The sequence below is a fragment of the Lichenostomus cassidix genome, chromosome 4A, assembly GCF_008360975.1.
Source record: "Lichenostomus cassidix isolate B80296 chromosome 4A, HeHo_3.0, whole genome shotgun sequence".
Taxonomy (NCBI): Eukaryota; Metazoa; Chordata; class Aves; order Passeriformes; family Meliphagidae; genus Lichenostomus; species Lichenostomus cassidix.
The window spans coordinates 9,707,640-9,734,748 of record NC_139485.1 but is presented as its reverse complement, the minus strand read 5'-3'; the positions used below and the strand labels follow the sequence as shown (position 1 = coordinate 9,734,748).

At 39.1% G+C, this 27,109-nt stretch overlaps 1 protein-coding gene and 2 long non-coding RNA genes across 11 annotated transcripts in view; 1 reads left to right on the top strand and 2 right to left on the bottom strand.

Annotated features, from left to right (window-relative positions):
* The window catches only part of THOC2 (THO complex subunit 2), a 45,754-nt gene extending 27,129 nt beyond the window's left edge, over nucleotides 1-18,625 (bottom strand). For 4 of the 8 annotated variants that reach the window (XM_085060437.1, XM_085060435.1, XM_085060436.1 and 1 more), the window contains exons 1-12: nucleotides 18,434-18,623; nucleotides 12,978-13,033; nucleotides 11,708-11,799; nucleotides 10,549-10,600; nucleotides 8,422-8,492; nucleotides 7,617-7,738; nucleotides 6,725-6,858; nucleotides 6,058-6,224; nucleotides 5,338-5,430; nucleotides 2,894-3,049; nucleotides 513-685; nucleotides 171-366 (exon numbers count right to left, since the gene is read on the bottom strand). In XM_085060437.1, the coding sequence (XP_084916563.1) occupies nucleotides 171-366; nucleotides 513-685; nucleotides 2,894-3,049; nucleotides 5,338-5,430; nucleotides 6,058-6,224; nucleotides 6,725-6,858; nucleotides 7,617-7,738; nucleotides 8,422-8,492; nucleotides 10,549-10,600; nucleotides 11,708-11,799; nucleotides 12,978-13,033; nucleotides 18,434-18,495 (1,374 nt within the window). In that variant the 5' untranslated portion in view covers nucleotides 18,496-18,623. Of the gene's footprint in view, nucleotides 1-170; nucleotides 367-512; nucleotides 686-2,893; nucleotides 3,050-5,337; nucleotides 5,431-6,057; nucleotides 6,225-6,724; nucleotides 6,859-7,616; nucleotides 7,739-8,421; nucleotides 8,493-10,548; nucleotides 10,601-11,707; nucleotides 11,800-12,977; nucleotides 13,034-18,433 lie in introns of all 8 variants that reach the window. The other 4 variants (XR_014852222.1, XR_014852223.1, XM_085060433.1 and 1 more) reach the window with 2 other exon arrangements.
* A 111-nt stretch (nucleotides 18,626-18,736) lies between these two features.
* LOC146437433 (uncharacterized) lies at nucleotides 18,737-22,584 on the top strand. The gene is made up of 2 exons (XR_014852225.1): nucleotides 18,737-19,013; nucleotides 22,275-22,584. It is a non-coding gene; the product is annotated as an uncharacterized LOC146437433 (long non-coding RNA).
* LOC146437432 (uncharacterized) lies at nucleotides 19,176-23,953 on the bottom strand. Of its 2 annotated transcripts, none has more exons than XR_014852226.1 (3): nucleotides 23,509-23,953; nucleotides 22,442-22,540; nucleotides 19,176-22,345 (listed from the first exon to the last, which is right to left on the bottom strand). It is a non-coding gene; the product is annotated as an uncharacterized LOC146437432 (long non-coding RNA). The 2 variants fall into 2 exon arrangements; XR_014852227.1 differs by lacking the exon at nucleotides 23,509-23,953 and adding an exon at nucleotides 22,930-23,071.
* Between the last annotated feature and the right edge of the window lie 3,156 nt (nucleotides 23,954-27,109).

The following is a 27,109-nucleotide window of genomic DNA, read 5'->3' as shown; positions in this document are numbered from 1 at the left end:
TTATATAGAATTGACCAAAAATTAAAATAAGGTTCTGCAAGTGTGTCCTTAGTCAAAATTTTCTTTTGTTTCAGCATTTGAATATCTACACAATTAGCAAGACAAGCATTTGTTGACAGCAGAAGAATTGGTATTTTTCACATTTTGACCAGCTGTTGTGTCATACCAACCTCTTTCATAAATGCTTTTCCAAGGCGCACTACTTTTGCAAATAAAATGGGATCATGGGACAGATGGGGACCAAGGTAACAAAGCATGTTGAACACTTCCTTTCTCAATTCCTCAAAGCTCTCTGCTTGTTTTGGTGCTCTCTTGTTTGGCAAAGAAGAAATCGGTGACCCTTTAGCTCCTTTAGGTACACCAACTCTGAAAAATAAAGTGTGCAGCATTTTACATGAAATAAAAGTGAGAACTTCAGAAATGTATCTCTAATAAGGCTAATTAGTGAATTGATGCTTATAAACAAATCATTTCCTCCCCACGTAGGAGTGGAATTGTGGCTGTCACCTCACCTGCGGTACAGAGGCTCAATCGTCACGTGGACGAGCTGGCAAAGCGCGATCGCGATCGGCTTGTGCGAAGTAGCGTAAAACGGAGGCATCTGATCCATAATACTTTGTGCATGGTGCCAATCACCAATTTTTAATAAGGCTTCCAATAAGCCAAGTTTTTGATTATCAGGAGGCTGCAAGATAATGAAGAAAAAGTGTGTTCATAAAGTCTCCTTTACACTTCTCCTTAAGCAGCTGCAAGCCACAGCCAGAGAGAAAACGCTTGTACTTCAACCGGGTAATAAAAACGTAAGCAAAATAAAACTTGGCTAGACATTTAGACAATAAGCAAACTCCAAAAGAAATTATAAAACAGTCCATGTAGAATTTAAAAACTGGATCAAAGGAAAAGCTAAAAATAAAAGACAAATGTGAAAAGTTGCCTGATATATGTCTGATCACGTACTTTTCAAACTGTCACAATCTACTGGAGCTTATTTCCTTACAGGACATTTTAAGAACAATGCAAGTACTTAAGAATCCTTATGCTGTGTATTTGTCTGGGTTTAAAAGCACAAACTTCTCTTGCAAAAGCAGATTAGAATACAAAAAAAAGCGAAGCCAAACTAAAAGCCTTTTCTCTGTCTTTGTGTGCCTGAACCATAAGTTTCACATTAGCATCTATTCTAAGAGACTCTAGATTTAAGCGCAAGTATATGGAAAATTATTCACATTAGAGTAATGAGATAATAATGAATTTTAACCACACAAAATAAGCACTTTGTGGATTTAAATAAAGTCAGGTCAATAATTGCTAAATCTTGCTTTCCTTAGGCAGGCATTTATTCCATGGTACTATATCAAAAATAGTACATTAAAATGACATGCTGGGTACAATGCGCCTAAACTTAGACTGTCAACAGCTTTCACATGTAGTTACTCCCTTAACTGCTATGAAGTGCACAGCTAAGCACATACAAAAATACTTCTAACACAGAAACAAGCTTTTCAAGGAACAGCAAGCATTGCATAACAGTGTGTGCAGTCACAGAAGTTGGTTTTTGAATTTTCCCATCATACAGGCTCAGACTTTGTCATTTTAATCCTTCAGAAAAATGCTTCAGTTTCTGCTAGAGCTTAAAATTCCCTAGTTCTTAATTCTAAAGCTTAACCATAAAAATTGTCTTAATTCCTCTGACATTACTTGCAATGCATACACTCCCCATGTCCCATCAAGAATTTATTTTTCCATCAGAACAGTGTGACAAGCCTGCTTCAGAAAATTCTGGGTAGCCCCATCTGACTGCAGAGAAGGTGGACCAAAGCAATGTGGTATGAGCAAAAGGAGGAGGATCAGAAATTTGAGGGAGCAAAAGGAATTGGTTTAAGCAGCAGCTGTGGCTGCAGTCGATAGCCAGAGAGCAGTGACTATATTGGATGCCTGAAGGAAGAAAATGGAATTAGATTTTTCAAGCTTGGCAAGAAAATTGAAAGGAGGAAGGAAGGTCAGAGATTAACAGAATCAAGGTGGAGTAGAAGAAGTAGGAATGGGTAGACAAACCAGATTGATAAGGAAGCCAGGAGGATACAGAAAATCAAGGATGGAAACTGTCAAGACTGATGGATCCCTCCCCCCACTCCAGTATGCCACTCAAAAATGTAAATATCAAGCTTTTATTTAATTTTTTTTTTTGTTTTAACTAAAATATTTAAGAAGCACTTAGGCACTCAAATGAAGATGGCAACAGAACGGCTCCTAAGAGACCAAATAATCTGGTTTCTAAAATACGGCTTGGACACACTAAACCAAATTAGACCTAGGGCAGCATGAATATGACATAGCAGGAAGTTAAATGAAGAGTGTAAATTTACACATATGGAGATACAGGTTTAAAGGAAAGCACAGTGAACAGTTAAAATTAAAAATGTTCAGTTATAATCTTTTTCTACAATGCAGGATAATTATACCTACATTTCTAAGTCTGGCAATTCTTTACATCCAGTTCTTGATTGAGAGAAATAAGAAATAAGCTCTTATTAATGCCCTTATTTTTATGAAATCAACTGGGATTATACTATCACGGATGTTAGACGTGCATTTGTAAAGACTGGGAAGTGTATGAATGTTGGGACATACTTAGTGGAGCTGATACAACAGAGTAAGGGAAGAAATCAATTAGCTATTGAACCAAGAATATTTTATGTACAGAAATCTAGAACAAACCCCAAAACATGCATTTTTGCACATTCAATATAACAGAAATGCAGTCAGAGGACAAATACAAGCCATCCAAGAAGTACATAACTATTTTTCAAATATATACAAGCATGTTTTCATAACAATTGTTTTGTTTAACGTAATTTAAAATAATTTTACTGAAAAGAAAGCTACTCAAACACACCTTTTCAGTTTTCTCCTCCTCTTTTTCCTTTTCTTTCTCCTTTTCCTCAGTCTTTTCAGATGATAGGACGACCATTGTAAGTTTTCTGACAATTTGTTTAGCTTCCACTATCTCTCGCTTGTGTTCCTCAATGATGGCATTATCCCCTGGTAGAAGCTGAAAAAACAGAATATTATATCTAAAACTGAAGTCACCAACTGCCACTGTGGATCACCCAAGCTTGATGAAGAATTTCGTCCTTCCTTGCTACTAATCAGACAGCATTTCAGGGACTCAGTTTCTTTTCCTTGTTATCATCATCCCAACAGGGAATTACACTAATAACAGACTATTGTGAAGTCTACAACTCATGAGAAATAATATAATTCTACTCCTTCACAACCACTCATTGTCTGAACTTGCCTTGCCCTCCCCAATTCACCATTCACCTGCAGCTTTATGGCGACCATTACACACATAATCCACGATAACATTAACACAATTCAGTGCCTTTAATCCAAGTCAATATTCAAAATACTGCTCATCTGAAGGGGAAAAAAAAATTAATCACAAGGAAAACCAGGTAACCCACTTAGCCACACACTTTGATTGCATCTTTATTTTAAAGGAATATCATTTTTAAAGCTTATCAAATTTTCTATTTATGAGCAATGTGGGTTAAACACATATAAGATCTATTCTTTAAAAACCATCTTGAATAAAAGTACCTACTATGAACCTCAGCATAGTCTTGTACTTGAGAATGATCAATAAACCTACGCTCAAAAAGCAAATGGTCAAGTTGTGAGACAAAAGAAAAGCTTTTTCTAACAAAGCCAAACTCCAATTTAGCTCCTGAAACTAAGCTCACACTTTTCCTGCAAGTGAGTAATCAAGACTTACTGCAGAGTCATGACCTCTTTGATACAGTCATCTTCTCTTCTAATGTTTTTAACAAGAGAAGATTTTTATGGTTTTTTCTTTGCCCAAACTGACCACAGAAGGAGGAAAGACAGTAGAATTCCTCCATTTCACAGAAATTTGGGGAAGAACAAATCCCACTTGGAAAAGTAAAATGTCTAAAGGGCTGCACTTTTCCTCATCTGAAAACACAGGAAACCTACTTAGCTTCACCAAGAAGCACCAAGTGGGGAATTCCAATGGGTAAATTGTATCTTCTGGATGCCATACATTGTATCTGGCTGTGTGCGTATACACACTCCACATAAGAACAGTTTCTTCAGGCTTGGAAGGGCAGGGAGGGCAGAGGCGGGGACTTGCTAATTATTTTATAGAAACTTTCACAGCAAGTTAAACTAAGCCTAAACTCAAAAGAGATTAAAAAATATACCATCCCAAACATGCAAAGACAGAGACTGGCAGGGAGATTCTGGAATGAGACTGAAAATCACCATCATGCAGGTGAAGAGTGCAAATGACTGCAGGTACCCTGGAGCTGTGAGACTGACAGAAAACATGCCCACACCTGCACAAGCCTGAGCTGAGATTGCTCAGGCCACTGCCACCCCAAGTCTGAGCATGTCTTGTAAACACTCGTTAAAAAACAAGCATTATCATCACACATTCCTCACTCCACACCAGTTATCTGAGACATGCACCCCTGCTCTTGCTCCACCCAACACATTTTCAGTCAAAACACGCCTATGAAGCAGGAGACAGCTATTGACAAGTCAGATTGTGACTAAGGCTATGAAATGCCACACAAATTAATGGCAGGACTACCTTCCAAACCTTCCATAGATGCAACTAGAACTCATTCCTTGATTTCAGTGCAAGAGCTGAGTCTTAAAATTTCTTATCTTAGAATATCCATGGATATTCTGAAATTAAAAATTCTCGTATGATGTAAAATTAATTTCATAACATTCCGTTAACGATTTGTCATACTGAAATGCTGGCTGGTTGATAAGACTGTCAGACTGCAGAGCATAAGTCTCTGATTATATCTGAACATGTAAGTCCATTTGCTTCCTTCAACCTAACAACTGGTCAGAATTCTTGTAGAGAATGAGAGGCCTATTCAGAAACATGCAAGCATTTAAAAAAAAAAATCCTACTACTAAACTAAAAGAATGTTGGGAGCTGACTGTCCTACCACTTTTCTCAAAAACTGATCTTGTAAAGCAAAACTCAAATTGTCTAACTCTTAAGGAAGGTTACTTGGGCATTTACCTCCAACTTCCTACTCTGCCAGAAGGTAATAATCTGGAGGATGTTACACAGATAATTCAAATAAAGTTTATCAGCATTCATATTTCGATGCATGCTTATCTGAATATGTGGCATTCAGAAAGCTCTGAAAATTTTACAAGTCATTACATATTGTATACCTGCAGGTATTATACAGAATGTCATGAATCTGAAAATGTAGAGATAGTGTAAAGTATCTGATTTTTTTTAATGTCCTTAGCTTTGGCATCTAGCAGAGTAATGCTGTCACTTACATGAACATAAAGATCTTCCAGATCTATGAGATTATGTTGCAAAAGGACAGCAGCAACTCTGTATAAGGAGGAAGGGGTCTCACCACTTGGATCCTAAAACAGACAACATTGCAAATTTAAGAAAAAAAGCAATCAGACCACAGCAGAAGGTTATGAAACAGGAACAGCTCAAAGTTCAGATGAAACATTAACCCACAGTTCTCCCCGTTATCATGTTATTTAACTGCTATTACTCCAAGTCACTAGCTGCAATACACATTCAGTATTTTCAGAAAATGAAAACATTCAACTATCATCACACTCTATGGTGCTTGTATGCAATTCCTAACTATACATTTTAAAAAAAGCCCTTGAATATATTATCAAATATCAACCATGAGTCCCCTGCAAACAAACTCTTCACTTCTAGGGATAAGTAATTTGTTTATAAGGGAGTCTTTATTCATGCCAGTCCATACATAACTCTACAAATTCAAGTGGAAGGTACCAAGATTCTTTTCAGCTCTTTTAGAACATTAAGCATTCTCCTGTAAAATACGTTAAGAAGCTTACACTCAAATAAATGAAGTTACTACTTTTAATACTGGAATATTACAACTTAAAAATTAGTTTCTATGGGAAAGAAAAAGAAAAAAATCTGTAGAAAATCTGTTACTACTGACTGCAGTCAGTAGTACAACTGACTACCAAACCCAAAAATTAAGAATGGAAATACAATACCTGATAAAATTTGAATTTGAACCCAAGGATATGGCATAGAGTTTGAGGTTCACACATGTACATATAAGACTCTATCAGTGGTACAAAGAAATCATCATATTCAGGCCTGCACTCATAGACTTCTAGGATAATATCCAAAACTCTGTTAGGATCAAGATTGAAACATCCTGGTGGAGAAGGACAGAGCAGAAAAGTTACACATTTGGCACTCTCACTGTGACATTCTCATCATGACTAAACTTTGAAATATGGAAAAAAATCACTAGAAGAACTAGATAAAGGAAGAACATTTACTACTTCCTCATTTCTCTTCATAAGGAATCACTCATTCAACAGCTTCAAGAATAAAAGAATGTTCATGCATTGAACTGATACCCTCAACAGCAAAAAGCATTACTTTGTTATGCTCCAATCTGGCTGCTGAGATGACAAGCACATCCTCAAAAGATACTGCCGACATAAGTCAAAATCACAGCATGGATATCTGAGGCTACACCATAAATTCAGTATCTAAGTTAAGTATACCTACACAACATTCCCAAAATTAATTTTTCCACTGAAACAGGAACTTCAAAACACCATAATTCTATCAAAGGTGATCAACCCTCTGTAGTCATAAGATCATACAGAAAAACCAATGCCCATTTTCCTTCAATAAACTCCTTACCTATTAAAGATTTGATATTTTCAAGGATTAAATCACTAGTGATATTTCCAGATAAGTCTTGACCCAGTTCTGCAATGAGTTTTGCATAACCTTCATTCTCCTCTCTTAGCAAATTAAACTTCTGTTGCTTATAACTGCAAATAAACAGAAAGTAAACATTATCATGTAACATGCACCCAGTGAAGCTCATTTATTTGTTATACAAAATGCTCATTTTGAACACATTTTTAAGAGCTTGTGATTTACCTGAGCTATTGCAAAAACGACTGAATGTAGTATATGAATACCTGTAAGGTTGCAAGCACTCCAAACAAATCCAGCTCTTCTTTTATTTCAAATGCAGACCATTAAAAAGCTTAGACTTACACTTAACAGGAAAGCTTGCTCTACACTCTACTCTGGAGAACTGCTCTGTAGCAGTTCATGCTTAAGAACCTACTCTTGTTTCAAGTGATGTTCTTTGAGACTGAAACACTGGATGCAAAGACAGAAACCAAACATACACCAAAAAAACATAACCCTTGTTGCCCAGACTAAAATAACTGTTTGCCTAGTTATGAAAACAAAACCTATTCTTAATTTATGCAACAGCAATAATTAATTTTCTTACACTTTGTAAATTCATGTCACAAATAAAATTAAATACTAATCAGCATATATGGAATCCCTGTCACAAACACCATAGCTAACATGAGATTTTGTACTTCTCAAGAGTTTGAAAACTAATGGCTAATAAAATTCTTTTGTCAATGACAATTTAAAGTGCAACATATTTCCCAAAGAAAACTGAGTATCTTCAAAGAAACATTGCACATTGGTAAAAACACTGTTACCAGATTAATTACCATTGCCCCTTCCCACCCACTCCCCAAACCCTTGCCCCAAAACTTACAATAGTTTTGTCTTTATTTTAACAGATTTTTGATTGAACTGTTGAGACTGCTTGATGAGTCCCAATGACTCCAGTGTCTCTGGATCTAAACGCTCCTTTAGGACAGTGTCAGATACAAGATACTAAAAAACACCAAAAACACACACCAAATTTGTCAATTACAAAGACCTAGAAACCACACAATTACTTTATGCTACATATGTATTCTGACTACAACAGAAACAAGTTTGCATTTTTCTTGAAACACAGAAGTAGACAAAACTGAGACACTATTAGCTGAAACTGGAATTTTACAGTGGTAGATTCCATATACAAGAGCACCTTGAAGAAACAAGCCCCAGAGTCTAATTGCTTGTTACCAAGTACATATTGCATAGCATCCTGGGACATTACCATGAAGAACTGCATATTTACAAAGCCTATTCTCATATTCTGTGAAAAAGTCTTACTTTCATATGCTGAAGTTTCCTATAAATCAAGCTTATTCCATGCATTTAGGAATGCTACTTCTAAAGACAGAGGAGGTTGCATAAAGAAGTGCAACTCAAAGCACACTTCAGAAACTAAATTTCTGTTGAACTTGCAGGTGGAAAAATTCAAGTTCTCTCAAAACTCTTCCAAAAACGCAAGGGAGAGCTGTACTATATTCTATCACAACACTTCAAGGATTAATTTTTAAATTCTTTGGGCATTTGTGAAAACAGTCTTTTTGGAGGAAAAAAAAAAGCAAGCTTCAACACTCTTTATTTTTCTTGTCATATTTTGACATGCAATTTTGCCAAAAGACTTCTCACGTGTAACTTACCAAACAGGCCAATACCAGCTGTGTAAAATGATCCCTCTTATTTTTTTCTTCTAAACAACTTGTTTCAATATCTACAAAAGATGGGGGAAAGAAAGAAATCATTACTTGTGAAATTTTGAGAGTTTCTTCTTTTAGTAACTATTCTGATAAACGATAACACTGGGCAAAGCAGCTTGTTGATTGCATAGTAGCTTTTTGCTACTTCCCACCCACTCATTCCCCATGGGGCTCACAGAATATTTAGACAATTCTCACACATCCACAAGTTTCATGAAAGGTAAAACAGCAACCAGAGGAATGTTATATTAATTTTTCTTGCCATTCTCTTTGTTGCAATAACGCTTATGGCAAGCATTAAAAATCAATAGTAAGCACAAAACCAGAAATATGAACCGCTGAAGAGAACTGCATGATCCTGGCCTTAAGGTAATGTTCTAATCTCTTTCCCTGTGGCTTCAGAGAACTACCATTTACTGTCTCTCTGCAGTCTTTCACCAGCTATGGTTCTGCATTACCATTAACTTCTTCTGTATTGTCAACTACCGAGAGCAACTCGCTCCTACGGGAAGACAAGCTATGGAATAATGGCCAGGGAAGCAAACCTTCTAAAGTAGTTTTAAAAAAGCACTTCATTACAGGAAGTGAGGAGCTGCAAAAGGAGTAGAAAACTCCGTAAAAGAATGCAAGGCAGACATTACAATAAACAAAAAAACCAGCACACATATCCACGTTAAAATCAGACCACAGAGAAAACATCAGCAACAAAAATGTGAGAAAGAAGACCCTAAAGAGACCGAAAACCAGTGATGTAGCAGGGTAGAAGTGGAGGCAACAGACCAGCCAGATCAGCCTGGAGCTTAGCAGCCAAGACTTTCAGCCAAAGAACGAGCTGCAGCAGAAAATTAGTCCACGGAATGTGGATGAGTGGACAATTCAAAATTCTCATACATTGAAACACATCAACAATTGGAAAAAAAATCCTGACAGTAGCAAATACTGATTAGAGTAAAAAAGTGTTACAGGAAACAGCAAGAAATTGGCAAATGTCCTTTGTCTCAAAGTTCGAAATCTAGCTCCTTAGCCATACTATTCTCTGCTATTAGTCAAAGTATGACATTTGGCTACACACTAGTTTAAAGGAGAGGAGGAAAAAAATAGAAAAAATAATAAAAAGCAGACAGATACACTGGTTTCAGTTACTTAACTAATTCAAGTCTTCTAATGCAGATTAAAAAAGGATATCAGCGTAACACTGCATTATGAAAACTAGTTATTACAAAATTATGATACAAGTACACAGAATAAAACAGTATGAATAAAACAAAGTCAAAATTTATCATTCAGATGTATAAAGCCAAGGCTGCATATGAAAACTTAATGAGGTGCCTCTCTTCACATGCAGCCATAGCACAGAAGATGCCTCACTCCTTCAGTACATAGAACACACAGGATCTGTGATGAGCAGACCATCAAAAGAATTTCCTGAAACTTGTTGAAAAACACAGACATGGAGCAAGACAGAAACTGCAAGCAGTTAAAAGTAGACAGCATGAGAGCAACAGCTTTAGATCAACATTACAACACAAAAATCCAGAAGTTATCACCAGAATAAGAAGTACACATCTTTAAAGCCTGCTCAGCTGGCAGATAGTGACTCGATACCATTTGCCTTTAGATTTCTGGACAATGACCTTAAGCTCCATTTCACTAACAGTGACTGTACAGACAAAAATATTTACAGAACACATTCTGAGGAGAAGGAATCTACCTACCAGTAATTCAACTTTTATTTAAAATATTTAAGAATGATAACATCACTAAGTCACTGATTCCATTAGCTAACATCCAACATTCTTACAAGCTAGCTCCTTTAACTATTCTTGGCAGATCAACTTCCATTGCCTTTAATAAGCAAACTTCTGGAAACTATAACAGAACAAAGCAGAATGAAAAGACATTAACAAGTGAGGTACATATACACTGAGGAAGAATCAACACATGCTTTGTAAAGAGAAGTCATGCTTAACAGATTTAATGACATTTCCTGAAGAAGTAAACAAGCAGATAGACAAAACATGTATTTTTCCAAATCTGTTGCAATGCTGAGAGGAAGGGAACCCAACTTACCTAATATGCAGAATACATCAGCTAGGATAGAAGGCATGTCTTCTCGGAATTCCTAAGAAAAAAGATCCCACTTATTGAGTACAGAAATTCCAATATGCACACTAAGAAAACTATACCACTATAGAAAACACTTCATCACAAAGTTCATGCTTATTAATAATGTATATTATTAATAATGAAGATGCTTAATTATTGACTAATATCTGACTTAAGTGCTGTACTAATTATTGATATGTAATGAAACAACATAACCTTGAAATGTAATTTAAGTGTATCTGGTTAGCACCTCCACCTCTTTAGCCCAAGGGAACACCCTGTGTGAGAAGCAGCAACCTGCACAGTGACCTGCACTTTCTCAGGCACCAAACACATCACAATTTCACACAGCAACCAAAGATCCACCATTGCCACACGCCACCCCAATAGCAGGGTGCCCTACAGCCTTGCCTTCCCTAAACCCCAATACTCAAGTTCAAAAAAACCTAACAAGGTGACACTAGATTATTGCAACACATTTTTCTTTTATGTTCTATACACATCGAAACAGCAACTCAGCAAAAATAAGAAATAGTTTCAAAAAGATTTTCAATGTATTTTTCCTGGTTTGCTTTTTCAAGAAACAGCGATATTTGGTAAACTTGGAAGTTTAGAGGAAATTACACTTTTCCCTGTTTTCTCTAATACGCTCTCTACTTATTAAAGATATTTCAAGAAAAACCATTTTCAAACAAAGAACATGTCTAATGCAATATTTCAAAGGGCATCACAGAACTTGGACATCCCAACAGTTAAGATGGCAGGCACATTGTCACACGGTTATAAAAACCAGTAGAAGGCATCACAGATGTGCTGCATGACCAATTTGTTTTTAGCATTTATTAAAAACTTCAGTCTTCATATGCCCTTTAAATTGACTTAATTTTTAATCTATGTTTAAACGAACACATCTATTCTTCACCACGGAAAGTAGAGGGAAAAAATGAAACCCTGCCGGTCTACATACATATCAAGTGCACACAAATGAAGAAAAAACTTGACAAGAATGCCTTTTTAGACATGGGGGAAAAAAATCTCTTGAATATTCTCCTGCTTGAATTCCATCTGGACTTTTATAAGAAAGATTTTAGTAAGTATGCAATTATTACAAATATACACTTACTATGACATCACCAAGAACATTAGAAGCTTGATCATGCTTCAAGTTTCCTCTGACAACATGGTAAGCAAGCTCATACAAAACCTGCTGGATATCTGTTGAAAGACAAGAGATGATTAAGGAGCATATTAGCTAATCCTTTGTCTAACTGCTAAAACAATGTTTACAATAATGCTGTAGACTTCAGACAATGGACAAGTAAAGGGGATATGCTTCCCTTAATAATGGGGATTACTTTGTTATCACTGATGGATTAAAATTGATCATCAATATCTAAGACTTCACACAAGCAGAGAGAAAGATTATCCTCTTTCTCTAGACAGCTCACAGAATAACAGTAAAATGGGAAGAAAAACTACTGGCCTGCATTGAGTAACTTGAATCTTGACAGTTGGCTTAGCAAAGACACCTTTACCTTGTAATTCACATAAATATCATACTACACATACATAGGAAACTTTCCAGTACTTTCCTAAACATGTCTCATCATAGATATGCTCTCAAAATCCATTTCTCTAGAAGAAAGTAAAATTTAATTGGAGAAAAAATGCTTGATAAGAATTATTTTTTATTTCCTTTTTTAAGGAAAATCTCCTACAAGTCAAGAACGCAATCTTACAAAACCTTGTATTAAGCTGAAGCACTAAACGGAGGTATTCCATTTGAGAAAAAACCTGCAATGTTAAACACGGCAGTTCTAAAACTAGCTGTGATAAACCTGCAAGGTTCTAAAATAATACACAAAAATGCTGTTATACTTTTCATTATATGAAAAATAACAAAACCCCATGCTTTCACCTTGCACTTTTACCACATGGTTTACTCAATAAACAATATTCAATAACAAGTTACAGAGAACTTAATGCCTTAAACTAAGTACTCCATAACATGATGACTGCAAACCACTGTGAGTGAATTAAAACTATTTATTTTTTTAAACAGGATAATTTCACACACACATAAGGGTTCATATAGTTAGCTTCTAGAATAAAATCTAGTTTTTATGTTGAGCTTGCAAAAAGGAATTCCATTTTCTATAGCACAGGCCACCAATAGTGGACGATGCTGCCACCACCCACTACAAAGAAATCTCTGGCTGTCTGAAGGCAATTCTTGTTGTGGATGTTTGTATTTGTAGTATTCACCTTTAGCACACACTAATGGTCACCATACATGAATGTTCCATGCACTTACATACAGAAGTACCATATTCAACTGTTTCCGGGCTTCTTTTTCATTCAATTAAAACCAACCAACAAACTGCACAACTTACCTCTGAAACCCACATCATGGTTTTTGTTTTCACTGAGAGCACGACACAGCTGCACACTAAAATTTAAAAAAAAAAAAAAATTTTTAAAAATCATTACATGTCAGCATACACACACATATGTTTTTGAGGTTCTTTTTTGGTTGTTGCTCTGGCTAAAACAGCTTTAGGTTTGGGCAGTTTAAATGCATGACTACATTTTAATTTTTCCACAGTAAACCCTAATTCAGAAAACTTACAAAGCAAAGAAACACAAGACTCCCAACAGATCTCATACACATATAAATATTCTTCCTTGGGAAAAGTAAGAACATGAGGCAATGTGGAAGCATGGAAGTACTAGCAATAACCTACTGTCATTATCCAATGAGGAAATGCTTCTCATAGAATTACTATGACTATAGTAATTTTTAAAATCTCTCCAGTAAAAAACTTCTAACATTAAATTATGCACATGATTTCCTCATACAATGTTTTACCAACAGTAAGACAGAATTTTCTTTATTCCAGTCCCTAAGAGAATCCACTATAGGAAGCAAAGACCTGTCATGTTACATTGCCACTGGTCGCTCCTGGGGCTCCCTAAACCAAACAGCCATATGCAAAAGGCACTCTAAATACTGTGCAGACTGTTACATGAAATAAATTAATAGTTCTCTGTGTTATAAAGTAAATCCACTCCAATAAATCTCCACTACACTGACAGCTTAGAAATGGACATGCTTCCAAGATAAAAGGATCTTCCCTCTCCTCCACCACTACTGTCACCCCAGTATGAGGTTTCAAAAGCAGTTTTGTATTTAGAAGTGACAGTATTTAAAAAAGGGTAGTGATTTACCTTTATCATAACAGACACCAAAGAATATTTTAAGAACCTTTGTCACATTTGCACATTTTCAACCAAAAGTTCACATATTTTTCAAAGTATCTCTCACATGTAGAAACTGAGGAGGGTATCAGAGCTATGTCACATTCCTACATAAGATGACAAGACTACAGTTTGCTGTGGGAGCCATTTTTAAGCTGTCTCAAATAAGGCAGATATGTCAATTATTACAGAGGCTTATCACAAAAAATAAACAGTAAAAACAGTTCTGTAGCAATCCATTACTCATTCTATTTGCATCCTACATAGATTATCACTTCTCTAGCAGGACTAAACAGCTGTTCCAGCAATCAAAAGATTGTAATTAGCAAATATAAGGTATACACAGTCTTTAAAGACAACTGGAAAACAGGGAATTTCACACATAATCAGCAGAAACACAGAAGCTCAGCAAAAAGCAAAGGTATGGCTAAGATGTTCTAAGTGTCATTGAAGTGGATGCAATGTATTTGGAAATAACCAGAACAGAGACAGCAAAATAGGGGAATAGGTATTTTATTTCTCATGAATGGTAAATACACATTTTTTAAAGAACAGCTTTTTTCCCCTGCTGTCCCCGAAGAGTGTATTAGTACAATATAAATCAATTTTCTTAAATTTTAATTACTCCTTCATAAAGAAGCTACGCTATAAGCACTCATTTCTAAGTGCTATATACAAATAACAGTAAAATGAAACATCTGATTCCAAAAAAAATTATCTGAGATGCACACTTTGACCCCTATGTCATAAGACAGTATCATCAACCAAGTTACAAGAGCAACAACCCTGTCTGCTTGGACTGATGAGTTCTTTTAAGTACATCTTAATACAAAATCACAATTTCAACCTCTTCCCATTCTCTTTCCAGAAGTATCAAAACAGTATTAACAACTTCACATTACTTTAAGACACGAATCTGTTTGATCAATACAAGAAGAAACTTTAAGATCAATCTGCAAAACACCATGCTTAGTTAAATTGGAAAAAAAAGAAGGTAAAAAAAATTCTTTTTATGCTTCTATTCTTTTCTAGAGGCACTCTTTCAAAGGAAGACCACCTTTCTTGCAGGTACTGGCAGGCAGTACAGCTGCACTGGGCTAATGGTTGCTGCAGAAATGGGACACATTCACCAACACTTCCTCCCTTCTCAGCAGCACAGTTCCAACCCTCCCATCAGTTACATCAGTTCAACCGACAAACCTGGCAAAAAACTGGTCAAAACCCAAGTCTTAGGCCACCTCTGCACGTTGAAGCACTTACCACGAGACCACAGAAGCACCCTGGTGACTGATGACAAGGCAGAAGCCCTTCTTCCCAGTAACAAGCTGAGAGATTAGTTCATCTAGTCTTAACTGAGTGCATCAAACTAAAATCAAAGCAGTTGCACCTTCACAAGAATAGAAATATCAATGTGGGTACAGTCTGTAAAGTGTTCACTTACTACTCTGACCTAGTAGCTCATTGCTGCAAGCTCAGGATGGAGAACTTCCCAGTTCTACTAAAACCTACAACTCTTCGTCTCAAAGTAAAACTGTGTAATGTGTGTAATATCCTATTTAAAAAATAGGATAACCTAGAATGCAAAACTATTTTTTAAAAAATACACAGAATCACTTTTGAAAACCACAATTTCAAAATTAAATCTATTTTGGATTACGATGGGACAGATTTGCTTAAAACGAAAATTCTGAAGCAGTGTGAACAAGTTTGCATGGCAGAAGCAGCACTGGAACTGGGGCCTCCCAACTTGTACACCATGTCCTATAACCTCCATTTCACTCCCACACATGGATCAAAGCAGTAATTATCACAAAGTTCACGTGCCTGCTAATATTTAAGTATATGCATAATTTAACTGATGTAGGTAGTTCTTTAGTTGAGATAAAGTACAATCAATTCCATTTTGCAATCAGGATGGCACAACTACAACTAAATTATCTTTCCCCGATTCTCAACCCTTCACTTGCATGAGCAATGTTACAGTGTTAAAGTAACAAACAAGTTGGAAGTGCCTGAAAGATCAAGTCTCACAATTTTACATTCACAGAATGTTAAGGTTCTTCAGTTTATCTTGAGGCTTAACATATTGCATAAACTGCCAGGCAAGTACTTTATTAAAGCTCTCCATCTACACTAAAGGCTCCTTGATGTGTTGAATCTCTCACAAAGCAAGGTAAGGTACCAGTTACTTTGTGTGTTATAAATGTCTTAGAAGCAAATAGTCACTGCTGCATTACTATTTAATATTATGACACTTTATGATACACTAAATCCTTACCTTCTGATTTCTGGATACTACTATTAAATCATGACAAGTTGATCACATGATCAAAAACATCACACTACTCAAAAAAAAAATGAAAACATGGAGCAATTATCTTAAGCATCCACGATTAATCCCAGTGGAAGTTGACATATCAGATTAAAACAAACCATTTACTTCTCTCAATATAGTTTCATATTCCCCCAAAACATATAAATGTGTTTTCGTTTAGATAACTACTAACTGCCAAAATACTATCTCAACTGATCTAGTCAGATCATGTAAGCCATTTCATGCTCCAGCAAGTAAATATTTTTCCATAAGAACTAATCTTTCCTACTAATCATGATGGGGTTTTTTCCTTTCAAAAATCTACAAAAACCATCTAAATATTTGCAAATCTTCTATTTGCTAGTAATGTCAGTTTTGCTCTTTTGCAGTATCCTTCCCCTTCTCACTTTTCTAGCATCATTATAATGCATTGTCTTAACTTTGAACCACAAAGCCCAAGAGCAAACTTAGGCCTAGACTTAATTTTTATTTTTGGCTACACTGGTATGAGACAAATAATTCAATAAAAATAAGAAGCGTCTTTGCATTCCCTTTTTACTTTAATGTTTAAGAATATTTCACATGTTTCATTCTGAATAGCATCCTAGCTCTGTTTTCCTCTAATATATCAGGAGATAGGAAGTTTTGGAAAAAGAAACACAAAGTTACACACTGAAGGCTCTCAAATAAAGTCAGCATCCTAAAAAGTTCTCTAAATATTATCTACAGGTACACACTTTAGATTCTAGAAAGTAAGTTCATGCATTTTCTTCAGGTTTATAAACCTATCACTGCAAAACCTGACAACTATTATCCAGACACAATTACATTTTTTTTTAAAACATATGGCCTCATCTGCAAACTGCTCTTAAAGTCGTGCCTGGAACAACATTTCAGCAGTATTCCAAATGAAGTGCAAGTACCAAAAATAGAGGAATTTAGCTAATAATTTTGTTTTAATGGTCACACAGCTGATAAGCACTTTCTTCCCATCATGTTTAAGAAGTACAGCCCTGAGAGAAGAAGAGAATCATAAAAGGTTTCATCGTGGTCAAAAGCTGAGGTAACTTGCCTCTTACAATGCTCAGAGTGCTGAGAATCCAGTGTGAACTTTGTGAACTGAAGCAGTTGTCATTTATATGCTCAGCTATGAAATGTCTGTCCTCTTGCAAAGTCCGCACAACCTCTCAGTATGTTCCACTTGCATACTAACTTAATAATGGTCCTAGCATAATTCAAACCAAAAATTACATGGCTATAAAGGGGGCCCCTTCACTACAAAATGGAGGCTCTGCAGAGAACAGTGATTTGTGCAGGGAGACTCTGTGTTCTCTAATCTCCAACCCACTGCCTTTTCCTTCATGCACAAGGAAGATCATTACCAAAGCTGTGCAACGTTTTAGAAAATATTAACAAAACAAAATAATAAAATGAGAGAATATCAAGAAGTGTTTCTCTCAGTGATTCCTTCAATACCCATGTTTAAAACTGCAGGATTTTTTACTTACTACAGAAGCACATAGAAAAATTAAAGTAAGAGCATATAAAAACATATAGTTAGTACGGAGGATACCCCTGTCCAAAGAGTAACATGAAATGGCCAAACTGGTGAATTACCCCCTGAAGAGCAGTACTTCTGAAACACAACATTTAGTGAACCTGCCACATTAAGATGGCTTGAAACAGACACACACAAGGCCCAGAATGGAAAGCTCCTGGCACACCGGGATTCATTTGGGAGGCTGCAGTCGGACCCCTCGGTGCACAAAGATTACTCTGTAGGACAGAAAAGGCATGACTATCTGATCATATTTTGCCTGCGCCAAAGAATACAAGCGCCAGTCCGGTATCGGTAGAAAGGTGGGAATGGGGCCTCAGGCCTCTACCAGAAAGGTCAGCACCGTCGAGCCAGCGACACAGGAATGCTTCAGGGTCCGTATTACTCCGGGGGGCGGCTGAAGATGAGCCCGAACCCCGACAAATCTAGCCTAGAAGCTGGAAGGAGGCGCTCGGAGCGCCGGGAAAGCTGGGCCCAGCTACGGGGGCCGAGTGTCGGCGGAGGGCGGCAGCACCCGGCCGAACCGGACGGGAGGGCTGCCCAGGCCCTCCGCCCGACCACGGTTTCGACCGTACGCCCAGCAGCAAGGACGCAACCCCGACCGACGTCCTCCCCGCCGCCCCCCAGGCTCCCCAGGCGGGCGAGGCCCCGGCGCCCCCCGCCTCCCTCCCGCAGGCCACAGCGCCCCATCCCTCCCCGCGGCGAGGCCCCGCACTCACAATTCGCTCTTGCCGCCTTTCTCCCAATTCTTTATCCACTCGGCCGGGAGCAGCGCCGCCATCTTCCCCGTGTGGCGCCGAGGGCCCGGATGGAGCAGCGGCGGCGCCGGGTCAGAGGGGACGGACGGGCCGCGAGAAACCGCGGGACGCGGCCGCGCCGTGCGGGGAGGCGGCGAGGCACACTGCGCCTGCGCGCGGGGGCCGCGGGGGTGGTGCCACGGCTGCGCGTGTGCGTTAGAACCGCGGGGCGGGGCGGGGCGCGGTGCCTTGCGCGCGTGCGCGTTCCAGCCGCGGGTTGCTGCGTGCGCGCGTTAGAGCGCGGGGCGCGGTGAGCCGCCCGCGTGTGCGCTACAGCAGCGGGGCGCGGCGTGGCGCCGGCGTGTGCGCTGCAGCAGCGGGGCGCGGCGCGGCGTGGCGCGGGGTGTGCGCCTTGGAACCGCGGGGCTCTCGCCACAGACGTGGGGCGGGTGCCCCGCGTGTCGCGCGTGTGCGTTAGGAGCGCGAGGCGCTCCCTGCGCATGTGCGGTGCGGTCGCGGTGTCCTGCGCGTGAGATGTCTGCTCGCAAAAATGGCGAGAACGGTAAATCGTTTGAAAAAATAATCGGTTAGAAAGGGATTTATGTAAAACTTCCTGTGGCACATCTAAATGGTCTCTCCGATATAAGCACTTAGGACAAGCAATTGTGTGGATGTCTTCTGAGTGACACTCCTAATATATGTGCCTATTTTATTATATGTCGCTCATCTCCATTAAGTTTCCGCAAGCTCTTCTGTGTTCCCTTCGGTTGCTAATTGGGATATAAGGGTTAAAATACTCCATTTGGTCAGGCAGCACATGTTTTTAGTCTTTCCAGGCATTCCTCTTGCTTGTTGAGTCTTTATTTAACCTGCGTTCTGTTTCGTACATGCTTCCTCTGCTGAAGTGTAAATTGTTTAACAAATACAATGAGACTTCAGAAGGGGATTTCGAAATAAAATCAAAAGGTGAGGCCTCAGCGCCCCTGTGCCTGTTGCAATGCCAGCACTGCTGTGCTCTCTGCCTCGTGCTGTGTTCTCCTCGTCGAACTGAAACATGCAGCTTGCAAGCCCTTGGTGTAATAGTGTTTTTCCACTCACAAAATAGCTCTGATCGGAAAGGCAGGCATTTCAGCAAATCTACACAACTCTGCCTGAGAGAGGGAATAGTTTTGTTTCAATTATTGTTCACAGCCAGTCCCTGAAAGCTGTAAATCATGCAGAATGCCGCTGTTCATGGGCCCTAGGTACAACATCTACTACAAAGGGACCCATTTACAGCCCCTAAACTCTTAACACAAGTAATAAAGGAGGCAGATTCTCTGCTTCCCATACTTACATTTTAAATTATACAGACCACATTCCAGGCATATCAAATGCAGCATGACAGATGATTCACTCAGTTTACAAGTGCCTAATGTGTTTATGATAGGTTATTTTTAAAAAGTGTATGAAATAAATACATTTAAAATATATGTGTGGATGATAAGAGAATAGAATGGCAGGCCTAAGGAATAAGATGAGAGAGTATTGTAAGCAAGAGCAGTAAGTCTATTTAGAGGATAAGCCTAAGAGACGCATAAACAGAAAACAAGAATCTAGCAAAAGACATTAGGAGCAAGGATCTATGTAGTAATAGCTCTGTGAGGTCTGAATGTGAACATGTGAGATTTTGCCTTCATGATGAGAATGAAGAGACACTCATGGAGAAATACACTAGAATAAAGCCATCAAGTTGTAGGACCAAAAGGTTAAATTCCAAGTTTACTCAAGGAATCTAAACCACTTCTTTCTTGAAATATATTGGTAACAGACTGGGACAGGCTGAAGATAAAAGATAGTACATGCAATGTAGAAATACATGTGACAAAAACAATTTTAAAATCTGCTCTGAGAAGAGTTTGATTCCACAATATTTCTATGGTACTATAGAAAACATTTAGTGTTAGGATTTATATAAAATACACTAAATTAACATGCATTATATATATGACATGTAACCTCTAAAACATAGACACTTGGGCATTTTTATAAAGTAATGTAGGCAAAGCAAAATATTTTAAACATAAGTATGTACCAATTCCTCTTCCGAATAATGTATTATTGACACAGAGTACTCTTTGTTCCAGGCTACAAAGTCATATTCAGTCTTGACTTACCCTTGTTTTTGTGGTAGACATCTTTATACAGTGAAAAATCTTTCTCAGTACTATGTGATGTTAGCTGAATTGTGAGGAATTCCTAGGTTAAAAAATGAGATTTTATGGTTTAGTTCTATAAAACAGCCTTTTTAGTTTATTCTTCATCTTTTCATGAGGCTTTTGTGTGCTAGGGAAAGCATCATGGGCATCCTAAGATTCATATAAATGAATCAGAGAGCCTTGTTGAAAGCCAGGACAGCTTTTTGTTTCCTTCTGTTATTTCTACCGATTGACATTTACCTTTCTAAATAATGGAATAAAATAAAATTTTGAAAAGAAGGAAAAATGATGATGACTGTAAAGGCAGGATATGCCACAGCACAGTCTTAAGTCACCTACTGTGCTTCCTGCCTGAATAAAGAAGTACTCTGAAGGCTTTGTCCCAGCTACATTAAAGGAAATGCCTGTGTCACCACTATGGTAACAGCTGGATAGCAGTGGGAAGTTATTTAACTGAACAGCAGATACAAGGTTTTCAAGGGAGTAGTACATTATCCAGCAAATACATAGCTAGAAAAATATCAGTGGTAATTGAATCTTACAAAAATGTATTTATTCTTGGTTTTCTGAATAAATACTACAGACATCCATTGGGAGAGCTGGAAATGTACAAAAGCAGAAGAAATAAAACATCCAACAGCTCATTTCCTCTGTATTAACCCACTCCATGGAATTCATATAACAAGGCACAACTTTATTATCTGCTCTGAGAGTTAAACAATTGAGTGCTTTGCTTTTCCTGCACAGACAATATGGAATGGCTGTTTGGAATAAAATGTCATTTATTATTCGGCTTTCGTATCATGTCCATGTAAGAATTAATTGTTCTAAATTCCTTTTTTTTTTTATCATCAGTAATTGTTTGGTGATTGCTCCTGCATTCTTTTTCTGTAGTCGTTTCCTAAATTCTCACACAGAAGAAATAAAGGTACAAAGAAGGCATGCTTCCACATTATTCAGATGATTTCCATTTGGTAAATGCCATTTAGGCAATTAACAATCCTAAACATTAGCTAATACCGGCTGTTTCCATTCACTGGGCAACTGAAATAAGAAACATTCTCAGACAGTGATTGTCAAGTACATCTTGCAACTTTTGGGTTTTTTTCGTAGCTAAACTCAGTGTCACTTCATCATCCTGAGCTATAAAATATCCCAGATTTAATTAAGGTCAGTGGATGTGGAGGTTCACACCATTTGGTAGAGGTTTCCTTGTTTTCAGCTTGCAAAAAGCAGCATTGCTACAGTCAGAGCTGTTTGCTTTTCTTACCACTTGCCAACACAGACAAGAGCTAACTGATTTAGGTTCCGTTTCCAAACCCTGTTGACCTGGAAGTCCTCTGGTCAAGGCTTAACTTGTTGGTTCTGTGTATGTTCATGCAACCTGCTGGTGAATAATGAAAGGCAGAAAGGCTAATTAAGCTCCTCTGCATAATGCCTGTGATGAAGGGGCATTGTTAAAAATGGTGCTGGGAGCAATGCCTGGAGTAATGTGATTGGAACAGCATTTGGTAGGCAGCAGATCAATTATTTGCTTGACAATATGTTTCACTACCTCAACGTGGATTTCGTTCCCGTCAGAGCATATAGCTCTAAAGAATCCTGTTTGTGTTTTTTCTGATTAGCATTGACAAGGAAAGACAAAAAGATCCCTGAAAATCTCTGTTTCAGCAGCAGCTTTGAACAATGGAGAAATCTACAAAAACAGGAAAAAAGATAGTTATTTCTTTAATCACAGTGTCACCAAATGGCAAAATGTTAGTGCAGAAGTGGAGATCTGTAAGACACTTACTGCTGGGATTCATTTGAAGAATGAAGTCAAGCTGTTTTAATGGGCTTCACTCCCAGCCTGTGCTAGAACCATTATGTGGACAATTCCTGCTTGCCTGCTCTGAAGAATGACAGCACAATAAAAAACAAATTAATTAAGAAACATTTTGTCTTCCAGTATATACACCTTCCTAGAAAATGACATATCAAGGTCAATTATTGGAATCTCAAGATAATAGTATGTAAAGTGTGAAAACAGGAAAAAATCTGTGAATTTTGCATGTTTTGCAAGCTGAGCAGTGACGGTATCACTGGCAGTGTAAGTTAGGGTCTTTTAGCGCTTCCTAAGTCCACTAACACCAAAAGACAGAGTACAACTGGTAAAGCAGATATTCCTGGGCTCACAGCTTGTCACTCACTCATTGATTTAGTAGTTGGATATTCTTCAGGATGGCTCTGTGTCATTAAACCTCTTGGATTACACATATCCAAGAAAATGGGATGACTTACTGTGCTCTCACAAAATCCCTTTGGTAACTTCAGCCTGTAATAAGCACACAGAGGGTTTGTTGTATCAGTTCCTGGCAGCATCTCTCCAGTGTTGGGAGAGCCAGGCAGCTGATGCTGATGTCCCAGCAGCTCTGCAGCCTGTGCTTACAGTTTCTGCTCCTGCCTCTCTCCTCTGGCCTGTATGCAGAGTAGCTCCAGGTGGCTGGAGTCTCTGGAGAGGGTTGGCTGGATGCTGATGATGCAGGAAGTGTAGGAAGTGAAAGTTTGCAATCACCACTTATCAATGGGTGGGCAGTACCTGTGGCTTGCCAGAGCTGTTGGTGTGGCTGTTAGTGAAGCTGGCAGGCACTTATGCCATGGCATAGGTGCCTTGTGCTGGTTTATTGCAAGGGATTAAGGGTATTAGTGTATTGAGAGAATATGAAGCTTTGAAGGCAAAACCTGAATTTGGTAAGTCAAACTCTTACCAACACAGTCCACACCCTTGTATGGGTTGTGTACCCCAGATACCAAGTATGTTAAAATGAAAGTATGTCTGTGGCTAATGATAATCATGTCAGAGAAATCCTGAGCCCCTACCTGAACCTGGGGTTTGCAGACTGTTTGGAAGCTATTTCTGGAACTCTCGGTCCTGATTCCTCATTCTTGATCCCAGCCTGGAAAGCAGTCTTGGGCAACTTGTCCATTGCACTATGTTCTGCTGCTGCATCTTTTTCTAATAGTTTGTGTGAGTTCAAAGTCAGAAAATATTTGATTAAATACAGCTGGCTTTGACATTTGAAGAATATAATTTCTGAGCTTCTACAGCAATATAAAGCATTTAATAAGTTTACTCAGCTAAAATTTGGATGGTCACATTGAGTTGTCCCCATATATAATAATTCTCAGACATCATCAACAGGATGTGGGGAAAATTAATGACCAAAATGATCAGTTGAAAGGGATATGTTTATTAACCACAGCATTCCTCTTTGCTTCTCTCTGTGTCTTTTGTCCTGTCAGGGTATAAATGTGGAAGCATTCAGGGAATGCTTGAACTTGCCGTTTTTCTACTTATTATAACAGACTTACATAGTACCAGGGTGCCAGCATTAATATTCAAGCATGAAAGAATTATGAACAGATAACCGTTTATGTAGTCATATGTCACATGCTTGCTAAGTCTGAAGTCCAGGCTCTAGATAATTATTTCTTGCATTATTCAGTTCAAACAGAACTAAGGTAAATCTAAAACACTAGTTGCATGTTTGCAATTTTCGTCTTCATTTGGCATTTATCTTAGCTTGTCTGCTCATGAATTGTGAAAGAAAGTAAACATTTTTTGTCTCTGATTTGACACCAGAAGTGAACTTAAAAGTAGTTTCAGCAGCAGCATACTGAGACATCAAAAGAAGATTCAGTTTTTACATGTTTAGGTACTAACTTTCCCACAGGACATGTATTATCTCGTTTGGTACTTTTGCCATTGTATCACAGTTTTAGTTTTAATGAGAAGGTATTTTATTGCATTGTCTGATCAGCAGTGGATTTGGGAGTTATAGGAATGTTTGTCCTGCATAAGATTTCATTGCTGAAATTGAAATGGCTCATCATGTTTTTTCAGCTTTTCCTGTCTCTGTACTATAATTATACCTCTGTTTTTCTCAAACTTCCCTTCAGACTCTTCCACTCCCTTCATGAAAATGTAATGAGAATTATGTTTATCATATCACCTGCTTGCAACAAAGGGAAAGAAATAATGTACTATAATAGTAAGTGCTGTGGACAAAGGGTGTCCTACTGTTTGGGAAGAGAGAATTAGTTTTGATTTTCTGTGGACCAGCACACAAATGCATGGCTTTCCTATCAAATGACTTCCTCTCTTCTTCCAATAGTAGCAAAAGCACTGGAAGTAATTCAAGGGAAAAGACAGCTTTCAGACATCTGTTACTAATTAGTTATTCAGTTTTCTATTGTTATATTCAGGAAAAAATGTTCCTAGTCAAGGCACCATTTTGTCATTTTTCCATATTTGATTTTCTTTGCTGTACTTCTGAAATCCCATGTCTGGATTTCATAGCTTTTTTCACGTCTTTCATTAATCTGGTACTAATGATCCAATTGATTAGTCAAGGAGATAGGAAATAAATTACATTAATTTTTTAGGGATTATGTCAACAAATACAGTTTCCCATATGAACCTCTGTAACTCATGACCCATTGTTGACTAAACAGTTAATGCCAAAGAACTGTGTGCTAAGTCCAGTTCATGTTTATCTGGCTCAAACAGGTTGCAGCTGATTGAAATTTTTAACACAATTGTGTAAAGAAAGTTTCAAAGAGATTATACTTTTGGTATGATCTGATTTTTTCAGTTTTATTTTATCTCATATATTTTGATGGAAGGGTTTTTGGGAGGCGATCTAATCCAATCTCCTGCAGGGGCCAGTGGTTTTGTATTTAAACTTTTACAAAATTTTTTTTATTTATATATCAAAACCTGAAAGTGGGTCTCCACAAAACCACTTTGTGACCTCGAAAAACTATCTGCTTCATTTGGAAAAGTATCAAACCTCAACAAAGGCCTTAGTGAAAATCATTGTTAATGAATGTGTTAATAATGCGGTATGACGAGGACTCAGAAGATTAAATATTCATGTTCACACTGCAGTGTTAAGTTACAAACCTCTTATTGTGCCAGAGATTCAAACTGGGGTCTTAGTAGGTGCTGGGCAGCAAAGTGAGAAGCAATCCTTCTGCAAGAGGCCTTTCAGTGTGAGCCCTGGGATCTGCGGGCATTCTGATACATTGTATAATTACACTGCTTCTCCTGAAATTATCCCATACTATCCGCAACAAGTATTTGGAGATACATGACCTGAAAAAAGTGAGTTGCTACCGTTCCCATACACAAGGGGAAAACCAAAAATGCTTGAGAACATTGTTGCAGGTTGCTGAGTTTCCCTGAGGATAGCAGGAAGCAGGTTCCCTGCATACAGCCAAGTATCCTGGCTACGTTAAAGTGTGTTGGGTCAACAATGAGGGCATCTGAGTTTCTAAAAAAGAAAAAAAGTGTGAGGCAATATTTTAATGTTCAAGACCATCTTAGTCTTAGCCATGAGAATGATTAGAGCATTTTTGGCTATAACTACCAAGGAGAATAGCCTGAGGCTTCTGTGTGTTTTGGAAAATTCTAGTAACAAAGGAAAAAAATCTGGTTAAAGAGATTTAAGTCGTAACAAGCTGCAGTTCTCTGGGGACAAGAGGTGAGAGCAAGGAGAGCGTTGGGATGAGCATTTACCAGATCTGAAACCATCTGGAGAAGATGGGGTGGCATGAAGGGGCTACCGGAGATGCTGAGGGAGGAGAGGGGAGAGCGATGGGCAGTGAGGCATTGAGCGGACGGAGAAAGGGAAGGAGCTGAGGAGGGGGGCTGATGGGGCCGAGGAAACTGAGGGGGTTGTGGCGGCTGAGCGGGATGAGGGGAATGAGGAGCGGGGCTGTGGGGATGAGAAGCGGGGCTGAGGGGACCGAAGGGGCAGAGGGGATGAGGGGAATGAGGAGCGGAGCTGAGCGGATGAGGGGAATGAGAAGCGGGGCTGTGGGGACCGAAAGGGCTGAGCGGATGAGGGGAATGAGGAGCGGGGCTGAGCGGATGAGGGGAATGAGGAGCGGGGCTGAGGGGACCGAAGGGGCTGAGCGGATGAGGGGAATGAGGAGCGGGGCTGAGGGGGCCGAAGGGGCTGAGCGGATGAGGGGAATGAGGAGCGGGGCTGAGGGGACCGAAGAGGCTGAGCGGATGAGGGGAATGAGGAGCGGGGCTGTGGGGACCGAAGGGGCTGAGCGGATGAGGGGAATGAGGAGCGGGGCTGAGGGGGCCGAAGGGGCTGAGCGGATGAGGGGAATGAGGAGCGGAGCTGAGGGGACCGAAGGGGCTGAGCGGATGAGGGGAATGAGGAGCGGGGCTGAGGGGCCGCTAGGCTGACGGGCCGTTCTGCACTTCCCGCCCGCTGCCGCCGCGCGCCGCCCTCCGCCGGCTGGAGCCCCTCCGTCGCACCCCCACCGCCCCGCCAGGGGGCGCTACTCGCTGCCGGGCGGCGCTGAGGCTGCCGGGAGCCGCCATCTTCTCGGGGAGTGCTGCCGAGAGCGGCTCCCGCGCCGGGAACGGGACGGGACGGGACGGGACGGGACGCGCCGCGCC